Below are 23,134 nucleotides of genomic sequence, written 5' to 3' on the forward strand. Positions count from 1 at the left end.
TAATGGACTATGTCATATTCATGTTTATTTTACTCACCATATCTAGCAAACTTCAATCATTTGTTGCATATTCAATCACTTTTTGTTAAGGAACTAACAAAAAGACGTGGATATCATCCATGATGTGTTACAATGGGGCATTGGGACCATGAATGTAATTTAGTTTTCTACATGTCCACTCAAAGGTTGTTAAGATTAACTGGAGTCTAAGAGCAGTTATTGTAGGATTATAAACCTTTTCTAAACAGTTCTGAAAGTGGCATTAGAAGATCTAAATTTAATAGAATATCTACAGGTAGGGTTGGGAAAGAGAACAATGAAAAAGTTATTGATCAAGATGCATAGCACTCACCAACTGACATATTTAGTTGAAATCCTCTGGACAACTACTTAAGGAAAATAAAAAAATTAAAAAATTAAAATAAATAAATAATAAATAAATAAATAAAATAAAAAAATTAAAACTCATGAAAAGAAAATCTAAATTTGAGCATGGACAGTTACTTATCTGCTAGGCATTAAGTATATTTAATTGAATATATTATAGCCATATGATTCCTTTCATCTGTTTGTGTAACTTCTGTGGATCATTTTAGGAGACAGTAAAAAAGACTTCCTTCGTTAGACACATTGAACCCTCAGATATTGAAATAGCTTGAAAATAATTAATCTATTACTGATTTGAATAGAGATGCTATAATTTGGACTTGGAAGGCCTCGAAGGCCTATATATTGAAGACTTAGTCCCCTGTTCATGTTAGTGTTTGGTGGTGGTAGAACACGATGGAGCCCTCTGCATAGAGCAGAAGTTAGGTGAGTGAGAGTGTGTCCTTGAAGGGTGTGTTGGAATGTCAGGGCCTCCTACCCTGTCTTTTGCTTCCTGTCCACTATGAAGTACACAGAGTTCCTCACAAGGTGCTTCACACATGAAGTACTGTGTAACAACAGACCCAAAGCAATGTGATTAAGTGATCATGAATTGTAATACCTATGACCCAACATAAATCATTCCTCTTTATAAGTCATTAAGCTTGGGCCTTCTGTCACAGGGATGGAAAGCTAACACAAAATGACTGCTTTGTTCTTTCCATCATATGTAAAATGGAACCATAAATGACTGAAAAAAACCCAATATATTTATCATGTGATTCTTTAATACACAGAAGATTAATTAATGTACCAGGTATTTTTCCTTTCTAGTAACAAAAGAAAGAATTCAATTCCTTAAAACTTTCCCACTTAATATTTACTGCAGAGGAATCAACTAAGAAATGCATCAAAGTGCAATTACAGGAAGAGAAACATGGGATTAATCTGTCATTTTCTGTTGTATTAGAAATTAACATCTATCTAAACAAATTATATGCTAAAATATTCTTTTTTGTCAACGTGGGTATAGATTTCAAGTTTGTTCTCTATTAGTAATTTACAGGAACAGATTTTATAGCAGAATATACTTCTGAGAGGTTTTCTGGAGATATGTTTTACTCAGAGTAGCATTTAGTGCAGCTACTTAGCTATCTGAGAACTGTAAAAAGATTGTCATTATCTTTGCTACTTATCATTTTCTCAGCCTAAAATAGTTGTTTAAATTCATATTAATACCTAGCACTTTTCAGTTTTGATATCAGAACTCTTTGATGCTTATTGTCTTGTTAAACAAGCTGGTGTTTCTTTCCAAAAAAATGCTTACATTTAAAAATGTTGGGTGTAAGATATTACAAACTTAAACTGCTTTACGTGGAACATGACTTTTCTTATTGCTTGTAAATATTTCTCTGGTTAGTAGGTTCCATTATTTGAATCATCACATTCAAATTTTGGTTTTGGTATGAAGTACATTTGTCTATCTTGTTTATTCCCACTGTTATTCTGATATGAGAGTAATGGTAATTAGATGTAGTAGTTTTGAGCTCCTGCAAGCATAATGAGACCTAATGTGATCTCAGATGGAAAATTTAATAATATGTGTTGAAATCTGGAAATGTTTATTTGATTATTGAGTTTTGAGGTTTTCTTTTTATTTATTTCTGCTAGTTTCCTGGACTCAAGGAGTTCATAATAATTATAAACTAGTTCTTTCATCATGACAATTGAGGAAAACAAAGTTCTAGAACTTAGCTAATAGCAGCATCTAGGAGGACTATGAGTCCAGATGGGTTTTTAGCTTCAGTTTTTTTCTTCAATTGACACTACTTTAAATGTTATCTCAAACTAGAACATCTTCAGTTTCTTGAATTAGGATTTCAATAGGCATTTAAAAGGGTCATGACCCATGGGTCTAGTGTCGACAAATTTCCACAAAATTACAGGACTGCTATAGACTTGTCAGATTTTATTTTTCTTTGTTAAAGTTAGGATTTTACACATCTGGAAATTTGATGAGGTAGGACACCTGTAACTGAGTCGTGGATGGAAAAAACCACCAAAGAACTTCATACCTTTATGGTGTACGGTGTGTAAATATAGTCAGGCATCTTCTCCTGTCCCCACTACACGGTTTATATACTAGCAAACATTAAATTGTCCAGGGTATATGATTTCAATGTGACAATCCTTTACATGTATATTTTGTTCATATTTTCTTCCTCTATTTTGCTTCCATATCCCTGAACTCAACAAATTCTGATGTGAATCATCATCCTGGCTATTTTTGAACTCTAAATACACTCAGTATGGACATCAGGAAATGCTAAGAGGTGCAGGAGAAAGATGTTATTGGCCTACTTAAAATGAAGGACTACTTCTAGAGATGGAAGAAGTATCTTCAACAAAGGGAGGTTTAGTTAGTATATGTAACCTTTATATTCCCGTTAGGAAAACCAACATTGATATCACCAGGGAAGCAGTGACACATCAAAGAATATCTTAAAATTATTCCTTTCTGTTCTTATCCTATTAGAATATGGTTCTAGGAAAGTGATCAATTTAACTTGTATTTCCAACATTAGAACAGATGAAAAATTAAAATCGTTTTATTTGCTTCTACCTAGAAAAGCTGTTAATAAGACTCCATCAGTTGTATTATAAACTTTTGGGTTGTTTTCTTTATCTCAGTAGAGGATATCATTGGGATTTTGATAGGGCTTGTGTTAAATTTGTAGTACTCCCTGTTCTTGGTGTTTCGCAGAGTCAAAATTGCCACCCCTCATTAGGGATATAAAACAGTTTCTTCCCACCTGAAAGCAGCTCGAGATAATGCCCTTTATCTTTCTCACCACAAAGTCCTAAAGCAATTCTTGAACTCAAACAAGAATTTTCTCATGAATTCTTTAAAGAATTATTTATGGAGACAATACTTAGTCAGTGTGCTAGGTATTGAGGTAGGACATTTTTAAATTGCCTTCTAGATTTGTAAAGATTTGGGAGTAAGTAAATCTCTGTTTTGTGGGCCCCTAGTAGAAAACAGATAATAATCTCAAAGAGAGTGACAAAGAGATGAATGAAAATATTCTTTAGAGATGGTATAGTCAGGCTTGAGACTGGCCACAGAATGACCAATTAACCATCCCTCCCCAAGGAAGCCACAGTTAGAAGCTGCTACTTGTTAAATCTACTCCTAAAGAAACTTTGCAGCAACTGGATTCTAGAATGCAGGACTTCAACTGTTGTTACTCCATGGAACAGAGAGATACTTCTCTTTCTTCTGTGTTTGCCATTCTTGTGATATTTTCTCCCATTGGCAAGTCCAGCCAGGAGTCTGGGATCAGGGACACAATGCCTGCAGACCATCCTCGTAGATGGGCACACAGCATGACTGAGAAAGTTGGAAGAGTGTACCTATGGAGAGGCAATAAAAACCATCCAGAAAACATCTGTACTTTCTACTTTCTTTATTCTTGACTTAAAATGGATGTTGGCTTAAAAAAAACACAAGACTATAAAGTGATATATTTTTATTGTAGAACATTTGAAAAACAGCCTGTATCTTGCAATTTTGCTTTTGCCTGGCCAGAATAATAAGTTGCTGGCTAAAGACACATGAGTTCGTTCAGTAAACTCTGACATCCAAAGAATCATAAACTAGAAATTTTATTTCCATAACCATGACCTCACAGAAGCATCGTGATTGTCAGAAAGATCTACTGACATTACCTTGTAATGTTTTGTTGATCATATTTTCCTTAGCATATATCTTCCTATATGGGGTGTATTTGGTGTATTAAATTCCTTTCTACACTTTGAGCGAAATATTCTTCTATATTATTTTCACTGAAGTCATTATACTCATGATTTGTAACAAAACCCTTGTACACCCCTTATGAATGTTCCACTGTTATCACTTTACATATTTTCTTTAATAGTCAGTATTCCTGTATACTAGTTCTACATTCTATACTTAGAAACAAATGTGAATTTCTGTTTTCTCTTCTTTAAAAAATGTCTTTATTGAAAAGGGGATGAGCAGAGAGTTACATTTACAAAAATAAGGTAATGATTCCATTTTCTTTTAGACAATGTTACTCCATCCTTAGTTTTCTCCCACTTACCCCTTCATACTCTCCTCCCCCAAGTTGAAAGGGTGATATCCAACCTATTGTTAAATATCATTGTTGTATTAGTTGGTTCTTTGACTTGCTGTTTCTGTGATTCCTTTTCTCTCCCCTGGTCAAATAATCTTATATACAAGACAAAAGGTACAGAAAATTAAGAGAGATGAAAGAAAAAAATGACTAAAAATAAAAATAAACATAACTACGTACTTTACATAATAAGAACTTTGTTTCCATAGCTTAGAGTTTATATTGGTACACTTCATCATATTTGGTCCTATATATTAAGCAATTGGGTTAAGATCCCCGTTAAGAATATCGTAGACATATTCTACTTCTTATATATGAGGGAAACCACGTAACTTGCATTTCTTTGGGTTTGGCTTACTTCACCTAATATAACTTTTTCCACAACTTTCTCTGGTTTCTCTTCAGATCATATAAACCTTTTGCCCTTTACTAAAGATTTCTATGGAGAGGAACACTTCTGAGTCTTAACTCAGTTTGTTTTTATTAATTTTTTGGTGGTACTAGAATTTGAACTCAGACTATCCTGCTTGTTTGAGTCTCTCCTCCAGCCTTAAATATTATTTTTGCTTTAGTTTGTTTTCAGGTAGAATCTCCAACTATTGCCCGAGCAACCTCAGACCACAGTACCCACGGTCCTCCTATCTTTTTATCTTTTACTCCCAAGTAACTAGGGCTATAGGCATGACCCACCACACTTGATTGACACTTGTTTTTAAAAATATCTTAGGAATATAAGATTCTTTTTCCCCCAGGTCAGCCTTGTAGAGACACAAGAGTGAATTAAACTGGAATGAACTATCTGTTGCTTATCAACTTTTGCTTGAATTCAAGCAGATTTACTGTGGGTGCTTTAAAGTTTCATTTTCTGTAGTCTGGTCAGTGTGAGAGGAGCATGCATAGTTTTTGTACTCACTCCCAGTGTATGCTGAGGGAATGTGTTTTTTTTTTTCCACATTGAGTCAGATGCCTGAGCAGTGGTTCTCTCTATAAAGGCAAAGGCAGAGTTCTCCCTCCTCGACTCACTTAACTACTTTGTTAGGTTCACTGCAGTCTTCTGCATAATATAGTCAAATTATGTGTTAGCAATTCAACCCTGGTTTCCTGGGTGATAGTACAATACCACTACTTAGTATTCCTATTCACATATCACTTAGATACAATTTTATCACTGTATCTATCACTCTATCTATTATCTATCCATAGAGAAGCAGACTTTTCAAATCTGTATACTTAGAGTGTAAATGTGCAGTACAAAAAACATATAGGACTTTACAATTTTACAGGTTAATGTCATTCTGATGGAAACACAGAATTCCATTGTGTATTTGTAACACATTTTTTGATCCATTCTTCTACTGAGGGGCATCTAGCTTAGTTCCATATTTTAGTGATGACAAATTGTGCTGTGATGAACATAGTTGTGCTAGTAGCTTTAGAGTGGTCTTGCTTGAAATCCTTTGGGTAGATGCCCAAAAGTGGTGCTGTTGGGCTATAGGGGAGCTCTATGTTTAGCCTTTTGAGGAACCTCTGTACTGCTTTTCAGAGTGACTGAACAAGTTTATACTCCCACCAACAGTGTAGTAGGGTTCTCTTTTGGCCACATCCCCGCCACCATCTGTTGTGATTAGTTTTCTTGATAATGGCTATTCTTACTGGGATGAGATGGAATCGCAATGTTGTATTGATTTGCATTTCTTTTATGGTCAGTGATGTTGAGCACTTCTTCATGTGCCTCTTGGCCATTCTGATTTCCTTTTCAGAGAAGTTTCTCTTTAAGTCTTTAACCCATTTATTAAGGGGGCTGAAACCAGGAGATTGTGGCTTGTTGTCGATATTGGTTGCTGAAGTTATTTATGCTGAATACTTGCCTATGAAAGAGGTTAAACCTTATATATGTGAGTGATTTAAACTGAAGATAAGAATGGAGGTGAGGTTTTTTTTCTTCTGTTATTCTTTTATTGTTTTACTTTCTTTTTATTTTTGACAGTATCAAACATATAGGGTAAATAATATTGAAATACACTGCATCTATGTCTTAAGATGGCATAAGGAAACTCACTGAAAGCTTTTGTAAAAACAAGAGGTATTAGAGGGAAGCAGCAATTGAGAGGGTTAATATGATTAAAATATAATGCATGCATGTGTGAACATTCATGGTAAAATATTTGTACAATTAATGTCTACCCTAAAAAATGAATGAGAAATGGAAAACATATTTGTTTTGAACTAGGTACTAGTGGAAGAGGGAAGGTAAACAAGAGGGTAAAGGATGCATATGCTTGAAGTAGTGTGTGTGTGTGTGTGTGTGTGTGTGTGTGTGTGTAGAACAATAATGCCTGTTCAAATTGTTCTGAGATGGGGGTTGAGGGAGAGTGATGGGGTAAATTTGATGTGAGCATAATTTATACATATACAGATATCATAATGAAACCCTCTGTGCTACTAATATATGCTAATATAAATGGAAAAAAATCTTACAGATGTTAAGAGATTCAATAATTTTATTGGCAAGTAAAATTAAGTATAAATGCTCATTATTTTAATATTCCATGGTCCATGATTATTTAGAAGCATAACTATTAACCTCCATTCTTCCTCAATAGCTTTGTACCAGTTTCTTAGACCTTTGTATTATGTGAACATCTTAGCATGTCAAACACAATTGGTTTGGTAAATCATGATATTTGTTTAACATGTGCAATGTACACATTTCAAATGTTAAAGAATACACCACATATTTTTATTTAACTAAGGATACAAAGCTATACCTTTTGTGTGTGTGTTTTCTCTTACAGGCCTTGACAATAGTCATCAAAACTGTATTGAACATCAGCTATTGTAAAAGGTGATATTTCCCACCTCTATAATGAAGAAAAGCAGGAGTGTGATGACAGTGACAGCAGATGATGTAAGTAGCAAAAGGCAGAGATGATGTATTCCTATTGCAATTAGTTCAATAAAGAAGTCACAAGGCAATTCCGTCCAAAGGCAGACAAGGATGTTCATTGCTATTCATCTGTAACTAGATGACTGAGTGACTTGGACAAAATCAGGACCCAACATTTTGTGACATGGCTAACAGGAACAATTTCCTTTCTACATCCTGTAGATTTTTTGAGCTTCAGCTTTGTTGTTTTCATTCATAAAAACACTCTCTTAGCTAATTTGTCTGTCCATATTGCTTTAACATCCTTTGATGTTAAGCACTTTTGCCCATGTGTAACTAACACTTGAACATAACTTTCTGTAGTAGGATCTTTGACAGCTATTTGTGATAATGTACAATGTAATGTAATATTACACATTATAGTCTTAGCTTTACTTGGATGCTTATTGGGAAGGCAGATTTTCAAGTCTTGCTCATATTTACAAATCAGACTATTTGAAACATGATCCCAGAGTGACTAGGTAATTATATTTGTAAAGGCCAATCAATGTCATTGAGTCTATAGACTCAACTATCTTTATAGCTTTGGATTTTATTCAGTTGATATTCATTGTTTCCCTGCTTTCAGTTGACTGATCCATCACTAGTGTGCCTTGTTTGTGTAACCTTTAACTACTTGTTCTAAAATTTATTTTCATTAGTCAGATGTGCACATAGACACTAGAGAGAAGAGAAAATTTATTTTTCTTTCTGTTCTGTAGTAGAGCTTCTTATTGTTAAGATTCTGCTTCACAGGTGGGAAAACTGGGAAGGACTTGAATTTATCTAAAATAATACCTTGTGGTAATGTGCCATCTTTCAGAATTTCATCGAGTTCTTATTCTTTCCATCTAATTACGTTTAGTATAGTCAAATTGGAACTTTGTACTTAACTACATTACTCTAGAGAGGGAAAGAGGTGTGTAGTAGTGGCCTCATCTTGGATTGCCTTTTGTAACAGCTTCAATTATTGTCTAGTTGAGGAATCATTCATTTCATTGTCATTGTCTGTCTTGCCTCAGTACTAAATGGGCATGATGCCATGAATAGCAAAGCAGTTATTGGTTTTGATGTGAGCATGAACTTTCTTAGTCATAGAGAGCTTCAACTTTCCTTCCATGCTTGAGATCTTCACCTAACCTCTGAGTGGAACTTTAATCATTATACAACTCAGACCAGTGTACGGTCCAGCCCTTGTCCTTAGGCTCTGTCTCCATAGAGTTCATGGTCCCTTCTCCTTACCATTTAGCAGAACATTGTCAGGCTTGTTTTGGGTTTAATTCACAGCCTTCTCTAGGTCCCAGTAGGACTTATAAGAATTTCCAGGACTCCTATGATCAGGAACAAGGCTTACACTTACTATTTAAGTTATTTCTTCCAAAACATAATCCATGCCCATTGCCATTTCTATTTGGTATTGAGAGGCCTAGTTAGCCTGTTCTGTTCTCATCACCTGTGACAATATTACTTTGCTTTCACTCCTTTCTCTGCTCCTAGACCAGAATGAAAATTCCCTTGTCATCATCTAACTTTTTAAATCAATGGCTAAAAGTTCTGTTTAGGAATTCTATAGGGAAATACCTTGACATTAGAACTTGTTTTTCTCCCTAAAAACAAACAATTAATGAGAGCAATCCTTAATACTATGTGTATGTCATGGGTTCCAAAATTCTGTTGTCTTCTTTTGAAGATTTAAAACTGAGCAATGTCTATAAGACATAGACAAGCGATTTTTATTTTCTCATTGTGCCTTTAGAGATTTAATCTTGAATTTTTCCAAGAACATAGAGACAAAAAACAGTTACAGACAAAAGAGCAGGAAGATTACTTCCAATAATATGCAGAAAGAACAGCATCTGAGTGAGTAAACATCACCTAGATTTACTTGGTCCAGTATGATAGCTTCTAGTCACCTGTGATTGTTCAGTACTACTCTGGATGGAAATGTTCTGAAAGCAGAAAGATCTTGGGCTTAAACTACATAGCACACATGTTAAAATAAAAACATTTTAAAATTAATTTCAGATCCTGAAATGTTTTAGATACCCCAGACTAAGTAAAGATATTCTTAGAATAAATTTCATATTTTTTCTCACTTGTGAGTTGAACAGCCAGAAATTTTGAAATGGCACTTTTAGCTCCCATTTGTGGCTTGCTTCTCATTTCTGGTGGGCAGTCTCAATCTAGAACTTTGTACTGTGTAGCTCAAACTTTCAACATGTTTCACATGTCTTTGGAGCAGTAGGATTTAGAACAGTATCCACATGTTAAACATATTTTATAACACATTTGTATTAAGTATTCATCCTTATTCCAGGGATATTTTAGTATATTTTTAGTTACTCTAAATCAGCAAATTTTTTATTTAGTGATTTAAACATTCATCTAAATCGAATTTGTATCTACTCTGTGTCAATATGGCTCTTGGTTCTAGAGATTCAATAAAAAATAGCATGAAATCCTTGCCTACTTGGAGCATACAATTCACAGATAAGGGCAGATGTATACTGAAAATTATAAAAAAAAAACACCCATATCTGATAACCCTAGACAGAAAAATGCAGGCAGAAGTTGCCAATCATGATAGTGTGGCAAGAGTTGGATATTCACAGAAGGACACTAGAAATGACCTGTGAACAGTGATGAGGGAGCCTGTGAAGATCTGGAGAAAGAACAGTGAATGTAAAGGCCTTTACTGTGTAGGACACTATGCTTGGGCTTGCGTAAATACATCAATGAATGAAGTATAAATTCTGTTTTGTATACTTGTAGCACTCAAATACTTTAAACAGAAGATGTAGTACAATGAATTTAATAAGAATAGTATGCATTCAAAGCTTTGCATTTGGAAATTAATTTCTAGTAAGAAGTAGACTAAGTAGAAATCAAGTACTGAACACCAATTGTTAATTATGACTAACAAGATTAAAAGATGTTTTAGAGGGTAAACAGACATAGCTTTGAGGAGGAGTTAATGTAAATAGCAAAACAGAGTAAGAGAGAAAAATCAAAAGCTATGTGTATATGTAACAGAAAGGGGATAGAAATTCTTATATGTATATGTGTATATATATGCATATTATGTATGAATGTGCTAGTGTTTAGCATATATGTGTATTTATATTATATATTTATATGTGCATATACGTGCATATATTCTATCATTATAAAAGAGCCAAATGCCCACATCTATACTTCAGTGATAGTTTTGTATTTTCTTTTTGCCAGTCCTGGGGCTTGGACTCAGGGCCTGAGCACTGTCCCTGGCTTCTTTTTGCTCAAGGCTAGCACTCTGCCACTTGAGCCACAGCGCCACTTCTGGCCATTTTCTGTATATGTGGTGCTGGGGAATCGAACCCAGGGCCTCATGTATATGAGGCAGGCACTCTTGCCACTAGGCCATATCCCCAGCCCCTTGTATTTTCAATCATTGGTCTTGGGAGAATGTTTCAAAGAAGAGAACATAACTAGTTGTAGAGAAGAGAATTACTTCCGGGCAAAATTCTCTTATAATTGGTGATAACTGTGATAAAAAAAAACCACATTTAAAAATATGAAATTACTTTTTATTATTGTCTCATGGAACATCATGACATTTAGTCTTGCTGGGAGCCCTGAGTGTCATTTGATGAATCTCAGAATTTTTAACTGCGATTTCATAAAGTTAAAAAAAATTGGCCTCTGGTCAAAATTTAATGTGACTCTAAGCACACTATCAGTTCTAGGAAATACATCTTATTCTATTTCATAATATCCCAAAGTACAACTGAAAGAATTAAAAAAAATAGGAACCAAGAAAAACCTTTTCTTTCTGGGAAGTGTGCAGGGAGAGTGGGTATGAGGAATGAAATTGATTGGAGTCAATTTGTAGAGATCTAACACTGAAATATGAACCCCCTCAACAACCTCACATAACAAATGCAAACCAATAAAAAAGAAAAACAATATAGGGGCTGGGAATGTGGCTTAGTGGTAGAGTGCTTGCCTAGCATGCATGAAGCCCTAGGTTAAATTCCTCAGCACCACATAAACAGAAAAAGCTGAAAGTGGCACTCTGGCTCAAGTGGTAACCTTGAGCAAAAAGAAGCCGGGGACAGTGCTCAGGCCCTGAGTAGAAGCCCTAGTACTGGTAAAAACTAAAAATTAGGAGCACACCAAAAATGATGTAAAAGAGAAGACATCCATTACAACAGAATAAAACCTTGACAACTTAGGCACCAATGTATTGTATCGGTATGTATATCCTAATTTTTAATATGGTGGTAGACAGAGATCAGTCCCAAGCTAGCTTGGTTCTTTAAGGATTATTCAGACATATGGTGAAATTTAGATGTTATGGTGCATAATATTCAAATTATTTTTCCTATCCTCTAAACACTTTGATTTGATGATTGGCCTGCAGTTAATTATAACTATAATAGTTAAAATAAGAAAATACAGCCACGATCAGATCACAAATTTAGCGACTGAAATGACCACTTAGATTTTGCCTTTGAGGCTGTTAATGATTTGAGGGACTAATACGAATTATGAGTTATGGAGTGTAAGGTAATTAGGACAAACTCTACATGTATTAATGAATGTACTTAAAAATGTTAATGTCTTCAATATTTAATTTAATGTCTGGAAAGCTATTCCATTATGTTCTTGTTTTGTGACAATGTATGTTGCATTAACTAAGGTTTTCTTAAGCAAATCCTTTGTCAAAGATTTGCTTCAAATATGCAAACTCAAGCTTGTTGGCAAGTTTGTGTGAAAACTATTTTTTAGTAGGTGTGATTCTGTTAATTGTCAAATAACAAAGATAAAACAAAGATCCCTTTCATTCATTTATTGTAATTAAACTTGGTGTGTCTAAAAGAAAAATACTTAATAACTTTATTGGCGTCCCCAGTTTTTCTCAAGTATCTTTACTTATGATTTTTGAGATAACATTGCTATGATTTCTGACCTTGAATTTATTCTTAAGTCTCTTCAGGGACATTTTGTTTATTCTTGCTCCTCAACTGGTTTGAGAGACTGTTAAGAAGGACACACACACACACACACACACACACACACACACACACACACACACACACACACACCAGTCCCTTCAGTCTATAATTTCTAACATAAGTGTATCTACTAACAGATATATATATACACACCCTCACCTACTCATACCAGCATTCAGTAAGTACTAAACATAACTAGTTACTTAGCAGTAAACCTTATGCATTCTAGAATATTTCAAACTCTGAAAATATCAGATTATTTTGTTGTCTTCCTCTTACCAAATTGTGGTTCTTTTGAATTTCAAGTAAGGATTATTTCCAAAATATAAGCCAAACATGAGAAAATAGCATCCTATTTCCAGATAGGGAGAAGGGAACTCCTGAAAATCATCAAGACTTTTCTTGTCCAGCTTTCTGATTTAAGAATGTGGTCTTGTGTGGATCATAGAAGTGCAAGTCACTGGAAAGAAGTTTCATCAGAAGAGATACTATGCCTCTTTTTGCTTTTTTATCATTGTGAAATAACACAGTACAAAAACATAATAGTTTTACACCAAATATTTGTTGAGTGAATAAAAGCTTTGAGACTGTAGAACATTGACTGTGAGTTATTGAATCCTTTATGACTAGCGTAAGATCCATTGAGTAGAAAAGATGAAGATAGAGAACTTATGTTAGTTTAAACCCCAGAAAATAAATCTCAGGTTCTCCTAAGTTCAGCTTGATGGACTGGTAGGAAGTACTTGTGATTTTAGGGCAGTAGATTTTTGGGTGAGCAACTTTAATTTGATGGTAGGACTTCCATAACTCCATTAATATAAGTGAAGAATAGCAAATACTGTGGCACACACCTAAAATCCCAGTGTTCCACAGCCTGCGGCAGAGGAATTGTGAATTTCAGACCAGCCTGGGCTACATATTGAGTTGAAGTTAATCAGATTGACGTAGTCAGATCCTGTATATATATATATATAAAGGAAGTGGAGATCATGGGTTTTAAATCACAAGAAGCTCTAGGTGGTCATTGTATTGTCATAGCATTTTCTGTCTTTGAACTGGGGAATTCCACTACCATCAGTACCAGGAACCACAGTCACCCCAGATATATGGGAAAGATGAATAGCTGTCATCATTGGTTCTAGCAACAATGCCTTTGTCTTCTCACAAGTGTTCAATTCATAGCAGCATTAGGGCATGCACTCCAGCATAGCAGTTCAAGACTGGATAGAGTACTTATTCTTTGAAAGTACTTATCTTTCTCTGAGACCTTCTATAATTTTAATAAAACCAGAAGCATTATCTACAAGGACTCCCACCTTAAAAAACAAACAAACACCAGAAACAGCCAGTCAACCCATGTATCAAGATGTTTTTATGTTTACATCAAAACACTGAACCAGAAACTTCTTAATTTATTATAGTTTATTTACATGTCCCACAATGATAGCACTGATTTCCAAAATACACTTTCAATCTTAAAAACTAGAAAAGGAAGTAAAACATAAAGAAAAAAGAGAGAAAACCTTCCAACACATTTCTTGCTATTTCTGATAAACATTATCTAAGGGCACCAGATCTCTAGGAATTTTCAGCAGATAAGTTTATTAATCTTTGAAGTCTCTTAAGTATTTGTAATCAATGCTAGTTTCCAAATATAAGGTAGCTGTCAGCTTATTTCATTTTTACCAGTTTAAATATTTGAATTTCATTGTCTTTTTCTTCTTCTTCTTTTCTTTCTCGGTGGCTCCTACAGAATGTGAAAGATTATTTTGAATGTAGCTTGAGTAAATCCTACAGCTCTTCCAGTAATACCCTGGGGATTGACCTCTGGAGAGGGAGAAGGTGTTGCTCAGGAAACTTACAGTTACCACCATTGTCCCAAAGGCAGAGTGAAAGGGCAAGGACTCCGGAGGGAGATGGCATTTCTAGGCCGACCACATTACCTTTGACAACGCTTCCAAGTATTGCCATAACAACTGTTAGCCAAGAGTGGTGAGTAGCCTCAAAATAAATGTCCATGCTAAATTTCATTTTCCATTGACTGCAGAATACAATTCATGTGACCAAAAGGTAATCATCTGTGGAGTAATTAAGATGCTGACATTTTGAAAATGTACTTACCTTTGGACAGCAAGATGAACCTTTAAAACAGTAGCAATGTGTTCTGTTTCTTAAAAGCATATTTTATATAGAGTCCATTCAGAAGGGAATGAAAAATATTTGCATTTATGATTTGCTTTTCATTTGAAACAGAATTATTCATTGCAAGTTAGTATCTTCTAATTTAGAAAAGCAAAAATAATTCTAGGTACTTTATATATTATCTTTTCTTAGAGTATTTTTATCTTATACTCTATACATGTTCCTAACATCTTCATATTATAATTCCATTTTACAAATCTCATTTTTTTAATTTCTTTATTGTCAGAGTGATGTACAGTTTTATATGTAGGGCAGTGCAAATCTCACTTTTTGAGTATCTATTTAAAAACTTGTTTATAAATCAAAAGAAGAATGAGAGGTGAAAATCAAAAGTGCTTTGAGAAATGCCTAGACTATTATATAGTCTAAATTTGTGAAAGAGTTTATTCTTAACCAGTGTTAAAATACTAATCAAGGGTATGGTGTTAGGTTGGGAATATGGCTTACTGGTAGAGTGCTTGCTTTGCATCCATGAAGCCCTGGGTTCGATTCCTCAGTATCACATAAACAGAAAAACAAAACACAGAAGTGGCTCTGTGGCTCAAGTGGTAGAGTGTAAACCTTGAACAAAAGAAGCCAGAGACACTGCTCAGGCCCTCAGTCCAAGCCCCAGGATTGGCAAAAAAGAAAAAAAAAAGAGTATGGTGTCAAGTCAGTGTGGTAGTGCTCACTAAGCCCTCTTGAAACTGAGGCAGGAAGATCTCAAGTTCAAGGACAGGTTATACCTTATAGTTAGACTCCCTTAAAAATTAAAGAATACAATTCCAGGGCTGGGGATATAGCCTAGTGGCAAGAGTGCCTGCCTCGGATACACGAGGCCCTAGGTTCGATTCTCCAGCACCACATATACAGAAAACGGCCAGAAGCGGCGCTGTGGCTCAAGTGGCAGAGTGCTAGCCTTGAGCGGGAAGAAGCCAGGGACAGTGCTCAGGCCTGGAGTCCAAGGCCCAGGACTGGCAAAAAAAAAAAAAAAAAATTAAAGATTACAATTCTGTAACTGTGCCACAATACTACTCAAAGAGGTGTTTAGCATGTATTAATTATGAGTAGCTCCTTACTTTTTCTTTTCTTGTTCTCTTTATAACTTTCAGATATTTTCCAAAAATACCTCACTTACATAAGTTGGAAATTTATTATTAAAGTTAAAAACAATCTATAATTTCCATAATTATAAATTGAAATAATGTGGTGCTTTAAAAATCACTTTTTTTTGAACCAATGTATTAAGGAGGATTGAACACAGCGAATTTTTGTGTGAACATCACTTTAATAAATTTTATAAAATACATGCCTCTTATGGTATGCTATGTGGCTTTGACACATGCTTAGCTGCATAGTGCTTATGAGCAGCCCAGTGTGGTCTTTCAGATAATACTGGACGTCTCCAGTCTGTGTTAATTTAATATTATGAGAATTAAATTATGAAAACTCTGGCTATCACAGTTAACAGCAGGAAGCACGTCCAACAACGTGGGGATAGCAGAGTGGCACAGTAAATGATTACTGTGAACATCATAGAGCTCTGGTTCCCCTCTTCAGTTTTTCTGAAGTAGTATGACAACCATCCTAGACAATAACTGAGAACTAAAATGGAAGATGGCTCCCATCTAGCTTGTATGGTCAAATCGCTCACATGATTAATCTTGTTATGCTTATGCATAATTGTGGATTTGGACTCTTAAAGACTTCCAGATTTCTGTTTTCAGCAATTTATTACTTGTATAAGTTGTCCCTGTTGTTAAAATATCAAATGTTTCTATATTAGTTGAAAAGACAGGCTTTCCTGAACTTACCTACCACCCATATAAAACTAACCCCTCCCTCCAAAGCCCACAGTTCTCCAAATCCAGCCATGGCAAGGTGAGTTATTGGTAAGTGTTGTTGCTGTCATTGCTTTTTTTTTTTCAGGGCATTTGAATAATACCTCATAAGGACATTTTAGGATTTGTGGAATTGTCTCACCTTTAGAAGTATAAAATCTAGACTCTGATGTTTAGCTCTTTCTTGTTTATCTCTCTTAGTTGAATGTTTTCATCCATATAATAAAGGTAATAATTATACACAGGCCATTTAAGCTACTCAGTACAAGGTACTGAGCCTATGTTAGGTTATCATCAGAGGTTACTTTCCCTACTCTTAATCAATAAGCAATAAATCCTCTTGAAAATTACAAAACATGTTTTAAGAATCAGTAGCTTCATGCCGGGTGTCTATATTTTAGTATGAAATGCAGGATTTAGTCATTATCCGAAGAGATTATATTGTATATTTAGCTAATATCCCATGTTACTAATTCATTCAGATCATGCTTATTTTATTTTAGTTAACTATGTTTTTTAAAGATGTGGAAGCCTTAGCTCTAATTTTATTTCTAAGTATAGCAACTAAAAAATTTTGTATACATCCCTTGAAAATGCTTCTATTGTGATGTGGGTGGTTGAAAACTACTGGGATTGATATAGTGGAATCTGCTCCAAAGATTATTTGATTCAAGTGGGTAGCATCCTAGCTGTCTTCACTGTATCAACTTGATGGAAATTCAGAGAGATAAGGAAGGCAGATTAGGTTGTAAAAACAAATCACAGTTAACACATAGCTAGAATATTGTGTCTGTCTTCATGAGTTCTCTCAAAAACGCCAGCCAGGAAATATTTTCAGTTTTGGAAGTTGTATGGTGTGTCATCACTATTCAATACCACTGCAGTGCTGTGAAAATAGCCATAGATAAATTGTATATGAGTGAGCCTGGTTGTGTTAAAAAAAAACACAGAAACTAGCTCACAAGAGTTTGTGTATCTCTGTTCTTCACTACTAACCATCTCTAGGACAGGACCTTTGATTTTTATAAATGCTTTGAGTTTTACCAAAGACAAAAACTAACCTTGGGTTCCTGACTGGTGTGTTAACTTTACCAGAGAATGGGACTAGATGTGCTATACCCAGTCATCAAAGCCAGTGAAAGGATTTGAGTGAACACAAATGAAGAGCAGCTTGTTGTATATAAAGACAAATATGAAAACATTAATATAAACTCTTGGGTGATAGTGTCCATTCATGAGGAAGGCAGCCTGTCATTTCAGGAAAAAGCTGTGGGATGTAAAGGTATGGGTTTTATTTATCATAGAGCAAGAAAGAGTTAGGACAGGGGCTGGGAATATGATCTAGTGGTAGAGTGCTTGCCTCGCATACATGAAGCCCTGGGTTTGATTCCTCACACCGCATATGTAGACTTTTTTTTGTTGTTGTTTGGCCAGTCCTGGGGCTTCAACTCAGGGCCTGAGAACTATTCTTGGCTTCTTTTTTTCTAAAGGCTAGCACTGTACCATTTGAGCCACAGTGCTCCTTCTGGCTTTTTCTATATACATAGTGCTGAGGAATTGAACCCAGGGCTTCATGTATACGAGACAAGGACTCTACCACTATGCCATATTCCCAGCCCAGCACCACGTATATAGAAAAAGCCAGAAGTGGTGCTTTAGGTCAAGTGGTAAAGTGCTAGCCTTGAGTAAAAAGAAGCCAGGGACAGTGCACGGGCCCTGAGTTCAAGCTCTAGGACTGGCAAAAAAAAAAAAATCAAGAGTTAGGACATTACACGGCCTCCATCTCATTGTCTTGTTTCCTCATCACCTACTTTTCAGAATTTGGGTGAGAAGTAAAAAAAAAAATGTTCATGATGCATGTAGGACATTAATTAGTGACTTCCAATGGCAAATGATATGGGACATCTTTTCAAATGTTTATACTCAGGAGGCTGAGATCTGAGGATCACAGTTTGAAGCCATCCTGGGCAGAAAAGTCCGTGAGACTCTTACCTCCAATAAACTACTCAGAAAAACCTGGAAGTGGCCCTGTGTTAGAGTGCTAGTCTTGAACAAAAGAAGCTCATGGACAGAGTCCAGGCCCTGAGTTCAAGTCCTAGACCAGCAAAAAATAAAAATAAAAACGAGTGAGAGAGAGAGGGGGGGGAACAATCAATCCAATTAGAAAATAGGCAGATGTCAACAGACACTTTTCCAAACAATTACAGATGGCACATAAACATTTGAGAAGAAGGTTGATACCATTTGCCATTGAGAATCACAAATCAAAACAATTAGAGATGCCACTTATGAACAATGAGTAATATTCAGAGAACTGGTAATATTTTTTTTTGCATCAGCTCAGTTGTTCTAGTGCTCTTTAATACATTGAATGTTATAGTAAAAGTGAATATGGGGAGTTGGCTTAAACGTGTGATCCTAGCTACTCAGGAGGATGAGTTATCCCAGTTCAAAGCCAGCAAGGTCTAAATATAAGTGTGATTCCATCTCAACCGATAAAAATCTGGGTATGTTATTGTGTGCCTGTCATTCCACCTATTTGGGAATCATAAACAGTATGCTTGTGGGACAGAACATCCCAGGAATAAACTGGAAACAAAAAAGCTTTGGTTATGGTTTAAGTGCTAGATGACCAGCCTTAGCAAGAATAACGTTCTGAGTTCAAACCAAATATTACCCCCAAAAAAGCAAAGCAAAAGAAAAAGTGTCAACAGAGAATAGAAGAGAACTTTAAAGTAAACATACATTAAGATGAGAAACAGCAATATAATCTGTTTTATTTTTTGTCTGTCCTGTGCTTACTACAGTCTTTTTTGTCAAGTGCTCTACCACCTGAGTCATGCCCCTACTCTCTCTGTCTCTCTCTCTCTCACATACTTGGTTTAGTTATTTTTCAGAAGAGTCTTGGTAGTTTTTCCTAAAACTGTTGGAACTATGATCCCCTTACAGACAGCCTCCTGTGTACTTGGGATTATAGGCTTCTTCCACCATGATCAAGTTGCTTATTGAGATGAGGAGGTCACAATATTGTCCAAGTTGGCTTTGAACATATGATCTTCCCAATTATGGATATAAGTCCCAGTGTCTGGCTCTAAAAGGCCTTTCCCAAGACTGTTGATGAAAGCTGAGTGAGAATGGAAGCTAATTAGGACTAAAAATAGATGTGAAGAAAATTTTACAGTGTGGCAACCTGGCCATATCATTCTTGATTAGATGGAACCATTTGCTGGGGAGTGATTGATTGAAGGTAAGCAGATGGGCAGTAGTTGATGCAGGAGAAAAGTCATGCTTTAGATTGGATTAAATACTTCTTTTGAAATGCATACGTCCAAGATAGAAAAAAAATGATTGAATTAGAAACAAGAGAAAAATCAGAAAAGTAGAACCACATTTTCAAAGGTAGAGAGTAGTAGTTATCAAATATTAGGTGTTTTATCATGTCCTCAAAGACTTATTGAAAGTGTTTGCTGGAAAGTGGGGAGGGCAGAGGAGGGGACTGAGAGGGGGTGGGTCTGAGAGTCTGGGGGAGGATCTGGGAATGTGTATCTCTAACAAGTTCCTAGGTGATGTCTGTTTATTGGTTTAGATTTCGTTACAGGCTAGTTAGGTCATCTGCTGAGAATAAATCCTCATCTCTCCTTTCAGCTTCAGATAAGAATGGTCCTGATCACTGAAGTGTTTAAGTGTTAGGGTTTTACCTGGGGACACTTTTTTGAGGGGGGGTATGCCTAGTCAGCTGATTGTGGTAGGATTGAATCCCCAGTTGTATAGCTGCTGAAGTTGGAAGAATGTTGAGATCTTAATGATAAAACACGACTGAGATCAGCCACATTTTCAGTTGAGAGGAAGAGGCAAAGGAACAGTAAGTCAGGGAATTTTGTTTCAAGGTTTTCATAAAGAACAGTTCTGATTTTTCTCTTATTGCTCCCACAAAGCAAAGATAAATATTCAGTTTTCCCCCTGCTTCTATTTTCCCTAAAAATGGCTCCTGGTTTCTCTAAATATTTCAGCTATGAACAGTATGGTTTTCTCTGGTCATCTATTAACTTAGGTGTGATGTACCTAGCATTTTCTGCCCCAACATCCACCTTCACTGAGGAGTCACAGCTTTGCCTGCTGCTACCTGGAAGGCTGGAATCCACTTCCAGGGCTCTCCCAACCATTCACAGGAAAGTCTTGGTCTTCTGAGGTGGGGGCTGTGAATTTCAAATGACTTTTTCCCTGGTCTGTTGACAGTCTGATGAGATTTTCAATAAAAATATTTTATACTTTCATGCTGCCTCTCAACTACAGATCCTCAAGCCCTGTCTGCAAAATCAAAATAACCCACAAACTGTGGGTAAAAGCCATTGATTCAACACCAAGCTGGTGTGAGCAGAGGAAATTGATGTCACACACAGCTGTTCAGCTCTCACCAGGCTTCGACTCCCACTGAAATCTTCGGGCTACAGAAAGCACATTTGTGATTTATGCACCAAGCATTACAATTGATAGCTCACCAACTTACCATTTCAGCTATATAAAATACTGACCAATGTATCTTTTAAATCTCACATTGTCCCCTCTGCATTCATTGCTAATCTACTCTGTTATCAGCACAGGTATTTACAAAATGTACGTATTATTTATTCTAACTTCTATGATTATAATAATTAGTGTAATGCTTTATAGGTAATTTTCTTATTATAATACATGAGAGTATATAATGTATGCTTTTCACTCCCATCTTATATAAGCTTAAATCTACAATGACCTTGTGGGGTATGCATTATTCCTTAAGGTAAAGCAAAAATACCTATAATGAAACTACAATACTTGAAGTAAATAAGGGAAAGACTCCATCCTTTGGTGTTTGCTGGCCAAAAGATTTCAACTCCTACCCTTCTTCCTTTTCCTTTGCTTCATATGTATGAAAAATAACAAAATCAAGGACTCCCTCTTTTGGTGCTTGTGGGTAAGTTCCAACTGTGTTAACCCCTCCCTCTCTAGGAACTCTTACCCAGATACCAGGCCCCTAATTTGTCTTCACCATTCCCTTGTCCCCTTCTTATTGGCTTATTTCATGTTAAACAAAACCTGATCAGTTCACCTTAGAGAACACATTAATGGTAAAGTTTATTCCATTTCTATTGTTCCTAGGGAATAGCCATTCTGACTTTGGAAGTTCTTGGCCAGGTGGCTGTCAGCTTTAGAAGGGCCTGCCAAGTTATCCAGATAAACAGATTTCTTAGTTTTAGTTAGGCTAGTGATACTTCATTCTGTAAAAATGTGTAGTCATTTTATATATATACTCATATGTATTAGAGTTGTCTTAGGGCTAGGAACAGAAAGAACAAAACATAGCCTCTGCCATTTCTTGTCATGGCTTTAACCTACCAGAATAATGAACGGAATCTGTTCACTTTAATGTAGTGTTATTCACAATAAGTAGTAGCTTTACTTTGCATGCAAAGAAGAAAATTATAAGCACATAAAATGTCACAAAACAATGCAATACAAGGCATGTATAAGGTGTTGTGAGAGTTCAGAAGGGTGAATTGAGGAATGGAGCAATAAATACACAAAGGCATGAAAAAGGATAGCATACTGAAGAAGCTATATTTAGCTTTGCTATGCGGGAGAATCGGGTGAATATGGTGAAGTGCAATTGGAACTGTCCTTGAAGGCTCTGCTGGAAAATTGGATTTTATCTGGAGGGTACTAGATCTTTATAAGGGCAGTACAAAATAAAATGAAAGAACATTTTTTATTTAGTTGATTCTGATGGCAGCCTGGATGATAGACTGAGAGGATAGGGATAGAAAGATGATTTAGAACAATGCATCTTTAAGTCCAAACAAGCAGTGATGGTGACTGAATTAGTAACAGGACAGGGAGAATGATCAGAGGAAATTTATTGAACCAAACACTATGCATGGAGCTGGAGGTCAATATTGAAAAAGGACAGAGAATTTCCCTGTATCCATGAAGTATTTGATCTACTGGGGTATAGGGTAGAACCCCATCCACTCTTTCCTTCTCAAGTAGTAGGAAAACTCCAGAGCTGAGGCTTAGTCTTTCTCATGCTTCCTCTTCATTTCGCTGGAACCTGGGAGACTAGATTGTGGCCAAATGATGCTCTGGAAATGAAGAAACATCTGTCTCCCTTCTCCTTCCTCTTTCTCTTCTTCTGCTGGTTGGGATGGGCATGCAGTGGTGGAATGTCTTGTGCTATGTGGCCAAGGCAACAGCCCAGGCCTGATGGATCACCGAGGCTGAAGGCCCTGAGCTTGTGGTAACTTCACCATGCCAGAATGGATTTTAATGTGAAATAAATTCTTAAAAACCTGTGTTGTTCTGTGTTTCTCTCGATCAGAGAAGCTTAGCCTACATTAGAGATGATACTGAGGAAACATAAGAGATTACATGACAAGGAGACCCAGGTTATGGACCCTATAAAGACAGACATCTAAAACTATGAGTTATGTAAATACAGATACTTACATAAGTAGGTATTTGTTCAGCTTAATATAGTGTTATTCAAAGTAAGTGGTAGCTTTACTTTGCATACAAGGAAGGGTTATTGCTCTTCAAGCATCTCAGCAGCGGTAGCTCCTGAGGCCAGAAAGATTCACGGAAATTAAATCATATTATTTTATTATCTTATTTAAATGCACTTGCAAATCC

At 35.9% G+C, this 23,134-nt stretch overlaps 1 protein-coding gene and 1 non-coding gene across 2 annotated transcripts in view; both read left to right on the forward strand.

Moving 5' to 3' along the window:
* Window positions 1-4,908: 4,908 nt before the first annotated feature.
* LOC125355855 lies at window positions 4,909-5,021 on the forward strand. The gene has a single exon (XR_007211776.1). It is a non-coding gene; the product is annotated as a U5 spliceosomal RNA (small nuclear RNA).
* Window positions 5,022-7,364: 2,343 nt separating this feature from the next.
* The window catches only part of Pde4b (phosphodiesterase 4B), a 445,525-nt gene continuing 429,755 nt past the window's right edge, over window positions 7,365-23,134 (forward strand). Inside the window, exons 1-2 of the mRNA XM_048351502.1 lie at window positions 7,365-7,431; window positions 14,200-14,438. Coding sequence (XP_048207459.1) covers window positions 7,390-7,431; window positions 14,200-14,438 — 281 coding nt within the window. The 5' untranslated portion in view covers window positions 7,365-7,389. The remainder of the gene's footprint in view (window positions 7,432-14,199; window positions 14,439-23,134) is intronic.

Source organism: Perognathus longimembris, chromosome 7, assembly GCF_023159225.1.
Source record: "Perognathus longimembris pacificus isolate PPM17 chromosome 7, ASM2315922v1, whole genome shotgun sequence".
NCBI lineage: Eukaryota > Metazoa > Chordata > Mammalia > Rodentia > Heteromyidae > Perognathus > Perognathus longimembris.